The 11,132-nt window shown below is 40.7% G+C and overlaps 1 protein-coding gene across 2 annotated transcripts in view; it reads right to left on the bottom strand.

Moving 5' to 3' along the window:
- Positions 1-1,323: 1,323 nt before the first annotated feature.
- Positions 1,324-11,132, bottom strand: part of NTRK2 (neurotrophic receptor tyrosine kinase 2) — a 199,462-nt gene continuing 189,653 nt past the window's right edge. For both annotated transcript variants that reach the window (XM_062599007.1, XM_062599003.1), the window contains 2 exons: positions 3,744-3,902; positions 1,324-3,281 (listed from right to left, as the gene is read on the bottom strand). In XM_062599007.1, the coding sequence (XP_062454991.1) occupies positions 3,096-3,281; positions 3,744-3,902 (345 nt within the window). In that variant the 3' untranslated portion in view covers positions 1,324-3,095. The remainder of the gene's footprint in view (positions 3,282-3,743; positions 3,903-11,132) is intronic.

Below are 11,132 nucleotides of genomic sequence, written 5' to 3'. Positions count from 1 at the left end.
AATTTATTAAGTGCTCTATTCTAATTTTCATTTCTAATCACATAGGTGTATGTAAATTTATACATATACACACAACCCATATATAACGTGCATGCATGTCTGCACATATATAAAAAAACCAACAGACATAGGCATACATGTATATGCTATGTGTGTGTATATATATGCCATATATAAACATACACATAAAATATATATTATGTATATATGATCAGTTCATAGTATAGTCCAGAAAGACTTTTAAATGAGACTGATTGTCATATTTACTCAGTGTATATGATTTAGCTGACAGTGCAAGTGTAATGAATGTGCACGTATACTCACCCTGTATTGTGATTTGAGCATATTTCTTCTTCTTCTCTGCTCATTTTGCTACACTTACCCACCTTTTCATGAATAAACGCAAAACACGTATAGCTATAGTTAACAGCTTGTCTACTTTGATTATACATTTTATGCACTATCAAGAACATTCACGATATAGGTCAAGGTTATCCATACCAGTGGCTCTGAAGAACATTTGGTCCTTTAAAAGTTTAACATACTGCTATGTTATTGCACAATGCATTGCAACACTATTTATTCTCTGAAATAACTCTAATATTCCCATTAAGAGATCAAAAAGAAGATGCCACTAAGTACAATTCCAGGGTTTTGTTGGTTTGTCAGGTTTTTTTGGTATACATTCCTTCAGTGCTTGCAAAACCCACCTGGTTGCTTTCAGGCTAGATTTCCTTCCAGTCGAAGAGCATCTTGGATGCATTTTTCTTAAGCTCCTGGGAACCTAAGAGGTTCACAGCAGGCAGAAGCGTCCCCTTCCACCGCCTGCAACCCTCTCCCATCGCACAGCCTCAGCTGACACCTTCCTTCTCCCCCTGCTGTTATATTGAAAATGAACTTCAAAATCCTTCAGGAAACAAAACTCACACTCTCAAGAGGATGGGTTTCACAGGATGCTCAGTCATTATCCAGCTTTCTGAGTGAACTTCCAAGACAGTCTAAATAAAATCTTAAGGCCCATTTTGTAGGAATCTTCCTCTGGCTTTTTGAGTGTTTCCAGTTCAATAATGGTTAAGAAATAACATCTAGTTTATTAAAGAAATACTGAGTATGGCTTTATAGTTACACTCTCATGTTTATTTGTAATGCTGCATTTTCAAAGACATTGAGAAGGGTAAAACTCCATCACTGTCCAGTGAACTCTTCTTTCAAAAATGTTCAAAATCTTTATGATTGGCTCTAAAAACTTCTGAAGGAAAAACCTAAAGTGCCTCAATAAATAATATATGCAAGCAAATTATATATTAAAAATGTTTTGGGAACACTTACAAAAATAAAATACTTAATTTATCAAATAAAATACCCCTAACACAAAGATGAAGGTCTATTTTGATCTGGCTCATATCAATAAGAAGAAATAAAATGAGAAAAAGAAAAGAAAGATAACTTTTTTGCAGTAACGCCCCCTCACAGAGGGAGGCAAAAGTCTTGAGGAATAGGTAAGGTAGGTTTTAATTTGTAAGAATTCATATTAAAAATAATCCTAACTCTAAATTTGAAATCTTCAACTTCCGGTTTGAAAAATAACAGATATGCCCATGCAGTTGTCATCAACACAGTGGCCATGCAAATGCTGTACACGTACAATGCCCATCCAACCAAAAAGAAATAATTTAAGAAAGAGTGGATGCTGGGAATGACAGCACTAGTACCGATACAAATGCGGTGCTGAGCTCAGGGTCTGTGCACTCTGAATAGTAAACCATAACCTCAGAGTCACATTTGCTTTTTTCAGGGATCTCACTCTATTCTCTGCCATGGCTCAAACATAACCAGCCATCTCCATGTTTTACATTACTCATGAAATATCAGCCTATTATGTCTGTAACATTGTAAAGGCATTTTAACATACCTAATGTCCTCCATTAGCTTCATTTAATGAAATATAAGTTATATCATTATGAATTCTCTATGTCTGATAGGGTGTACTACAAGATGAGTGATAGTTTCTGCACAAAGGGCATTAATCGACAAAGACCATGCACAGTTTTTGCTGCATGGTTAAAAAAAAAGAAAGAAAATGGATTGAGGAAGGAAGGAATATGCTGCTGGACAAGCACAGTATAAGATACACCTGCCCCACAATCAATAGCTTGTCCTATCTTATCAAAACCCTTAGTTTCAACATTTGATCTTGAAATTAATACTGTACATTAATAATCCTAGCTTCAGTCTTTATTACCAAAGATGAGCTGGAGAAGACAAAGTAAGGGCATAGTTTATCACGATGTAAAATAATTGTGTGCAATGCAGGCAGCATCTTATTCCCTTTTACAATAGACTTGTATCTGGTAATGAAAAATGCTGGCCAAGTATCTCCTTGAACAATCCCTTTACTCCTCAGAAAGACTCTCCAGGGAAAGTGCTAAACTCCCTTTTGCCTTCCATCAAATTGTTTCAGTGTTATTTTAGTGGGGTTGGATGCCATCTGATCCCATAGTTCCTCCAGACAGTGGATTATACAATGCTGTTTTCTTTCCATTTGGCTTTATCTCCACAAGAAATATGCTTCATGTAGAGAACACTAGTCTTCTTTTTCCACCCACATGCCGAAGCAAAAAAATTGAGGTGAATCCATAGAAACTCCCCGTATCTGTACAGCAGAAATCACAAAGTTCGAGTCAAATATATTTTTCCCTTTTTTTCATCCACATCAAAGGCATGAATACAACAAGGCATTGTTAGTTGTGGTGGGCAAACTGGAGAGTCTGCTGATATATCAGATCAGGTTTTTAAGGCCTTTGTCTATGCACAGTTACAATAATGCGGAAGCCAAATTAATTAGAAAGAGAGGAGAAAGGAAAAAAAATGATAGAAACTGAAAAACACAGAGAGAGAAAGGAGATACATCTCAATAATGTCTTAAAAGTCAATACTGTGTCTACAGATGGAGAAGTGCACATTGCTTGCCCTTTGAAAGCTTCTCCACAACTTTGTCATTAATACTGTCAAAGTTAAGAACACATTTTAATGGAGTTCAGCGGCAGTTGAACACATTCATTCACGCAGCCCATAAGAAGAAATGCTAGGAGGCATTAGCCTAAGATATCCAGGTAGACTGGAGATGCCTTGGCCAAGTTCTGGAGGAGGGAATGGATTTCTTTGATGTTGAGCCTCATGTGAGGCTCCCGTTGCCAACAGCCCAGCATCAAGTCATATACTTCCTTGGGGCATGTGCGAGGTCGCTGCAGGACTCGGCCCTGAGTGATGCACTCAATCACCTATGAAAAATCACAAAAAAGGATCAGTGTGACTGTGCAAACTATTTGGGACTTGCTCACAGAGGAGGTTGGTTGTCTTAAGAGATCTCTAGATTCCTTCAATTCATTGGTTTAGGACAACCACTCTGCAACAATGATATGTCCTGATATGTAACAGAAATCATCCAAAGCCAGTTCAGGAGACAGGTAAGCTCCTTTCCATTGCCTCATGGTGTTTCTCAACACCCAGAGCAGACTCTGTCTTACACAGAGGAAGGAGCTACATCCTAACCTGGTCCAATCCTACTTAAATAACTTCCATCCTTCCACCTTAAAGAAAAAAAGGGAGAAAAAGATGAGCTTCAACCACAGTGTTCATGACAATACCATAAATACTTGGTATCAACTAAATATATTTGCTGTTGTCTCTTTCACAGAGAAGCCATACCATCAATTAAAATGCCAATCCTCTCTTATACACACCTCGTTATTTGAGAGTTGATACCATGGCTGTTTGCCATAGGTAAAGATTTCCCATAATACAACCCCTAGGCTCCAGACATCACTTTCTGTGGTGAACTTCCTGTACATGATACTCTCGGGAGGCATCCAACGAATGGGCAGCATGGTGTGACCCCCAACCTGAGAAAAACAAAGGAAAGAGTCAGAAATAATTCCTCCAGACTCTGATGAGGAAGAGTATCAATATGCTAAACCAGGAGATGCTGAACATTTCTTTTTTACCATTCACTTACGTTTGTAAGAATCAGGAAGCCATGATCTAAACTTCTCTCATCCAGAGCAGCAGTTACTACCATGATAGATTTCTTAATAGAGTCTCCTATGGAATTGTTTCTGAAGAACAACATTTCTAACATTTATTTGGCACTCACTACCCAAGAAACTGAATAAACTATAAAATTATTGATTAACCAAACCTGTTAACTCAGTCTAAATTAGGTCAGTTTTACTCTCCATTTTAAAATCAAGGAACTGTGAAAGATGCAAGTGTTGAAATCTGCAATGACGTTTTCCCAGAAACTCTGTGATTTCGACTGAGATCCATGAAGACACAGTAGTCTGACTGTATGACACAATAGAATCAGAATCTATGGTTTAATATCTTATTTTGAATGAATTAAAGGGATGTTATTGTCTTTATAAAGTTAATCAATGCCTATAATTATTTTGTTCCACATTAACTACCCAGTTCTACATAGCCTCACAAAAATTTCAGTGCTTTAGATATAATCACTTGATAATAAAGAATTTGTAAGACACGAACTACTGTCCCAAATCAACACAAGCTAAATTCTCTAGGAATCTCTTCCTGAATTAGTACCTTTCTGAAAGTTTCTAACTTACTCTCTATTTTCTTCAAAATGCTACATTTTCTTAAAATGGAGTTACTTAATTTTACTCAATTTAACTAAAAACAATCTCTTACTATTACTAAACAATTTATTGTTCCCAGCATGTCACATCGTGACTAGATCAATCAACGAATAAATCCATTCCTTCTAAAACAGTGTTACCAGCTGAGCTACTGTGATACAGATATATAGATATTCTGAGTACTTTTGCATCAAGGCAGCTGTGAATATTTCCAAGGAAGGAAAAAAAGAAAAAAAAAAAGAAAAATAGAGAAAAAACTTATTCAAGGACATCTAACTTTTGATTAATTCTCATTTTCCTGTCTGAAAATGTATTTAGTTATGAAACCACATTTGCACTTTCAAGATTCTGTCAATTCAAAATATCATTTCTCCTTGTGGGACTTCACATATGTTGTTATAAATAATACCTTCCTTGTTCTAAAGTTGAAACAGCAAATGGAAGGAAAACCCAACAGAAGTTCAGTCAGGGTTCACATTATTTCTAAATCACTCAGAACATCCGTTTTCAGCTATTTGTCAGTAACTCAGCATTAGTGCAGCTTACCAAAAATACAGCTATAGCTGTTAGCACTTAGCCCTGTTCCACGTATTGCCATAAGTCAATGTTCACTACTGATCCCATCAAAAGATGCTAAAACTTTCATAGATGTGGTCTATTACTAGGCACTTCTCCTCCTTCCCCTACCTGAGATACATCCGAGTGAGTGAGGAATATTTTTGTCAGAGACACCGACTGAAAAGCAGTCATCAACTCCCATGTTTAAGTCCTGGTTACACTGTGGATTTGCTTTTGACTCAATACAGGTTGCAGCGCAGAGGCTTAAGTGCCATTTAAAAGAGAACCCAAACCCTGCTGCTTTCAGTCAAACTTAAAAACATACACGAGCACTCAGCTGACAGAGGTTAAATGCAAACTTTAAAGTGCTTTGCTCAATTAGGTGTGCTCAACTCCATGTTACTGTTTACCTGTCCAGCAGGCAGAAGTGCTGTAAGGCTCCGTTCAGTAGATTTTTTAATGGTCTGAGAAGTCAATCAATGGCACAGAGATTTTGAAATAACATACTAATCTGCTGTGATGTAAACAAAGCTTCAGTTTCCCACGTTATCATAAACTAAACCGAACAGGCAACCAAACAGCTCCAAATCACCACTGTTACTCCCTGCTCGAGTGGTATTTCATTAGAAAGTCAGAAAACTTAGTCCCTTAGAAACGTACAGCCACATACACTCGGCCAAAGGGCAAGCACCATTAAAGGTGATTAGTGATGAGAGGCTTTTGGGCTTATTAAATATTAAAATGGTTCTTAGATCTGCTCATCATATCGCCTCCATAACTGGTTGTTTTCAGCAATTTCTTTGAGGTATTCCTTAAAAATTAATGAAAGCTATACATAATAAAATATGTCTCTTTCTTTTTTCTTATTTGTCACATCCTACATTAATAGATTTTTAAAAAGGAATTAAAAACAACACTGTACAAATCTTCCCTTCCCATGGTTCCTTGCTACAGAACCACAGTGTATTTGTGGTAGGACTATGTGCTGAATTTTCAGTGTCATTTGGCAAAATAAATACCCCTACAGTGATGATAAATGACTGCCAAATGATGGATGTTGCAATGAACAGAACTAGAACATCACAGACCTGGTTGTCTGTCTTTGCAGTCATAGCAAGACTGACTCATCAGTACTGACACTTACCAAGAACTTGATTTACAGATAAGCAGAAACCACAGGGCTTCTTGGTATTCTTCACAGGGCTGCACAACCAAACACGGCCAGAGATGGAGCTGTGTCCTTTTCTGTCCCTAAAGGCAGAAGACTTTACAGGACAGAGTATCAAGCTGGGACTGAGAAGTCCTGAGATTTATCCAGCTCTATCACTGCCGTTCTCTATCATCTTAGACAAACTACTTCCAACCCTTTAGAATCTTTGTGAAAATAATATTTATTCCTTGGCAAAGGCATCTGTAAAAGGTGTTAGCTTTGATTCTAAAGAGTCTTCTTCTTGCCAGACTGTATTGCAATGAAGACAGATTTGGCAATAAAACATTTGGCATTACTTGTGGTGGGCTGAACCTCTTCCATCCCGCCTCATTCAAGAGCACCTTCAAATTCAACTCTGATCTCAGTTCAGCCACATCAGAAACACAGACTGGGGGCTGGCCAAAGGCATTTTCTCTAAATGCATGTTTCTCTCTCTATTAGTGATTGGTGGTCACTGAGTCAACAATTACTCAGCTCAGAAATGCACTGAGGGCAGTGTTCGGTACAAGCTTAAAATGAAGCACGTGCTTCAGTGCTTTCTTGAACTGAAGTCTGCAACTTAGCACCACAGTTCTTGAGATGCCTGAGACAAATCACCAGCCAGCTGCAAGACTCCTTTTGCTTTTATGGCAGTGATGAGTCCAAGGTCTCACAGCTGTGTCACAGCAGCAGTGAACTGAGGTAGAATTCATTTTAGCTGATGTTCATAGCAAGTTAAGGAGAATTCCCCAAGAAGGCTCAATAAAAGAAAACATGAGGAGACAGATCAAACTTGAAGGGTGCTCATTGCTTCAGGGACTCAAAGGTGCTCAGTGCTTCAAGGGACACCTTCTGCTCATACTTTATTAAGAAGTGCAAATACTATACTGCTTTCAGATATTATTGGCATCCTGCGCAATAATCCCCCTTAAATGTTACAGAATCAGACTCACAGAAATCACAGAATCACAGAATGGTTGAGGTTGGAAGGAACCTCTGGAGATCATCTTGTCCAGCTCCCCTGTTCAAGCACGGTCACCTACAGCAGTTAGACAGGTTGCATCCAGGCAGCTTTTGAATATCTCCAGAGGAGAGTCCAAAACCTCTCCGGGCAACCTGTTCCAGTGCTCCGTCACTCTCACAGTGAAGTTTTTCCTCACATTCAGGCGGCACTTCCTGTGGTTCAGTTTGTGCTCTGAAAAGAGTCTGGCCCCATCTTCTTGATGTCCTCTCAAGCTATTTGTACACATTCATAAGATTTCTATTCAGTCTTCTCTTCCCCAGGCTAAACAGGCCCAGCTGTCTCAGTTTTTCCTCCTAAGAGAGATGCCCCTCTAGTCATCTTTGCAGCCCTACACTCCATTCTCTGCAGTAGCTCCATGTCTTTCTTGCACTGAGGAGCCCAGAAAAGGACACAGTACTTGAGATGTGACCTCACCAAGGCTGAGGAGAGGGGCAGGATCACCTCCCTCCACCTGCTGGCAACACTCTTCCTAATCGACCTCGCATTACCACTAGCCTTCCTGGCCACAAGGGCACATTGCTGGCTTATAGTCAACTTGTTGTCATCCACCAGCACTTCCAGGTCCTTTTCTGCAGAGCTGCTCTCCAGAAGGTCAGCCTCCAGCTTGTGCTGGTGCCAAGGGTTATTTCTCCCTAGGTGTAGGACTCTGCGCTTGCCCTTGTTGAACCTCAGGAGGTTCCTCTCCACCCAGCTCTCCAGCCTGTCCAGGTCTCTCTGAATGGCAGCACAGCCCTCAGGTGTATCAGCCACTCCTGCCAGCTTGGGATCATCAGCCAACTTGCTGAGGAGGCACTCTGTCCCCTCATCCAGGTCACTGATGAAGTTGAACAGGATGGGACTCAGCACTGAGCGCTGGGGAACTTCACTAGCCTTAGGCCTCCAACCAGACTCTGCGCCACTGATGACGACTCTCAGAGCTCTGCCTTTCAGCCACTTCTCAGTCCACCTCACTGCCCACTCGTCTAACCCACACTTCCTGAGCTTATACAGGAGGATGTTGTGGGAGACAGTGTCAAAAGCCTTGCTGAAGTCAAGGTATACAACGTCCACTGCTCTTCCCTCATCTACCCAGCCAGTCATGCCATCAGAGAAGGTTATCAGACTGGTTAAGCAGGATTTCCCCTTGGTGAATGCATGCTGACTACTCCTGATCACCTTCTTTTCCTCCATATGCCTGGAGATGACATCCAGAATGAGCTGTTCCATCACCTTTCCAGGGATGGAGGTGAGGCTGCCTGGCCTGGATCCTCCTTCTTGCCCTTCTTGAAGACTGGAGTGACATTGGCTTTCTTCCAGTCCTCAGGCACCTCTCCAGTTCTCCATGACTTTTCAAAGATGATGGAGAGTGGCCTGGCAACAATATCTGCTGGCTCCCTCAGGACCCATGGGTATATCCCATCTGGGCCCATGGCCTTAGGAGTGTCAAATTTTCCTAAATGATCTCTAACCCAATCCTCCTTCACCAAAGGAAAGTGTTCCCCTTGCCAGACGTTTTCTTTTGTCTCCAGGATGTGGGATTCCTGAGGGCTGCCCTAAGCAAAGAAGGCATTCATTAATTCTGCCTTCTTCTTATCCATCGTCACCAGGACATCCACCTCATTCAGGAGCAGGCCCACATTTTCCCTAGTCTTCCTCTTGCTACCAATGTACTTGAAGAATCCCTTCTTGTTGTCCTTGACATCTCTTGCCAGGTGTCATTCCAGCTGGGCCTTAGCATTTTTCACCACATCTCTGCATACTCTGCCAACATTCTTATATTCCTCCCAAGTTACATTGCATTTCACACATTCTTATATTCCTCCTCCAGTTATACTGTAACTGTAGTGCTGCTTGATACATTTTTTTTGAACGGTCACGAGCTAAGCAGACTACTGTTGCAGGTAAACAACACCTTTAATATTTAATCTAGCTAAGGTTATGACAAGTTTAAAAGCACTACACTTTTAACTTAATAAGATATCACTTTAAAATCTGTGTTGTAGCTATAGCAGGGTTGCAAAAATGACAATTTTATGGATACAAATTATGGTATATTTTCTTAGTGCTTACTTGAAGACAGTCTTTTTATGATAGTTCATTTTTATTTAGAATTACACTATTACTACTACTGTAGATCTTTCCTGCCACTTAGGTACTTCCAAACATCAGTTTATGCAAGCAAACACTCCCTACCTCTGGTTTATATTGTTTACTAGCAATATTGGGCTAGAACCTAAAGCAGAAGGTTTGGTGAATTTGTTTCTGCAATGTACAAACTATCCACAGGGAGGAGACTGCTATACCAAATCACTGAATAATGATGCTGTTCTTCAAAGAAACACTTCCAAAGGGAAACTGCCACTCTGCTCCACATATGAAATGTTGTTACATTTTTGACAATGCAATGTCATTCCACATGCCACCACTTTCAGCACTCATTTTTAAAATGCATTTAGCACTTTTGAAAGGTGCCAGGTAAGCAGACCTTGAATATTCCCTTTGTCTATTTGCGAACATCAAGTTTAAAGGATCATGGTCCAAGTATCATGCCTTAGCTTTGAAGCAGGGTGTTTACTCTAGAATTTGTTCAGTTGCTAGCTTCAGATCTTTACCCTGATTTGTGGACAGTCACACAGTGATGGAGCTTGTCCACTGAAGAAGTTTCCATACTAAGAACCAGGCCTGTAGTAACAAATACTGTTGGCAGAATTTTTTACTGCCATGGGTTTGTACACATCCATCTGTACATTCAGCTGGCATCTTACAAATACCCCCCAGACAAAAGCCCATAGCTGACTGCCATCGACCTGCAATTTCCCTGCATCAGTCAGAAAGGTATCTGATGACACCCTGCCCTGGTCACAGTTTCAGTCTCTCCCATCTAGCCATCATGGGAACCCAAAGCCCTGTTGCCTCTGTGTATTCTGGAAAAATTTCTTTCTCCATTGACCCATGTTTGTGAGCAAAAGGATATGTTCTCTTGTAAAGAATGAGCAAATCTAATGCTTGTGCTGGGAATGTGTTGTGTGGGAAGCCTAGGAAAACTGACCTACAGAGACATGAAATAAATAGGGCTCTACGCGGAGCTCCACAGATGAGACAAACCAAGGGCTGGGAAAGACACAAAAAAAAAAAAAATGTTGCTAAAGTGAACACCCAAACAACACACTTCAGGTTTATTCCCTGTTCATATGCACCATGAATAAAGAGAAGGCTGAGTGGATCGGCCATACTTCTGCAATGCTGGCCAGCTGCACTCCAACCCAGCTGCACCAGTGGTGAGGTCTTAGCAGCTGTGGGTTTGGCAGAGGATCTGAGGGCTCTAAGGCCAGGCAGCAGGGATGCTGCAGGGGCTGACTAAAGCAGAGGGAGCAACCTCTCATCCTATTTAATGCTGGTGGCCATAGGTGGAGAGTGCCTCCCGCTGCTCTAGAGGAAAGTTTAACCTCCCCTTGGTGCTATGCAGATGTCTAGTTTGTATCGTCAGAAGATGAGGAATGTCCCCACCAGCATCTTCCAGAGGGACGGAACGAACTGAATTATCAAAATGTTCTGCACCTTCCCTATCCACCAGCACTCCTCGAGAGGTCAGCAAAGCCAACCATCAGCTCTTGCAGGCATCATACTAGACAATCTCATCTCTTTGATCTCGAGATTTAAGCAGCTGGTTTCCCTGACTTCAGTAAAAACTGAAGCAGTAAAAAACCACAGCTAGCAACTACGTTGT

Source organism: Rhea pennata, chromosome Z, assembly GCF_028389875.1.
Source record: "Rhea pennata isolate bPtePen1 chromosome Z, bPtePen1.pri, whole genome shotgun sequence".
NCBI classification, from domain to species: Eukaryota; Metazoa; Chordata; class Aves; order Rheiformes; family Rheidae; genus Rhea; species Rhea pennata.
This window is presented reverse-complemented; position numbering and strand designations above follow the sequence as displayed.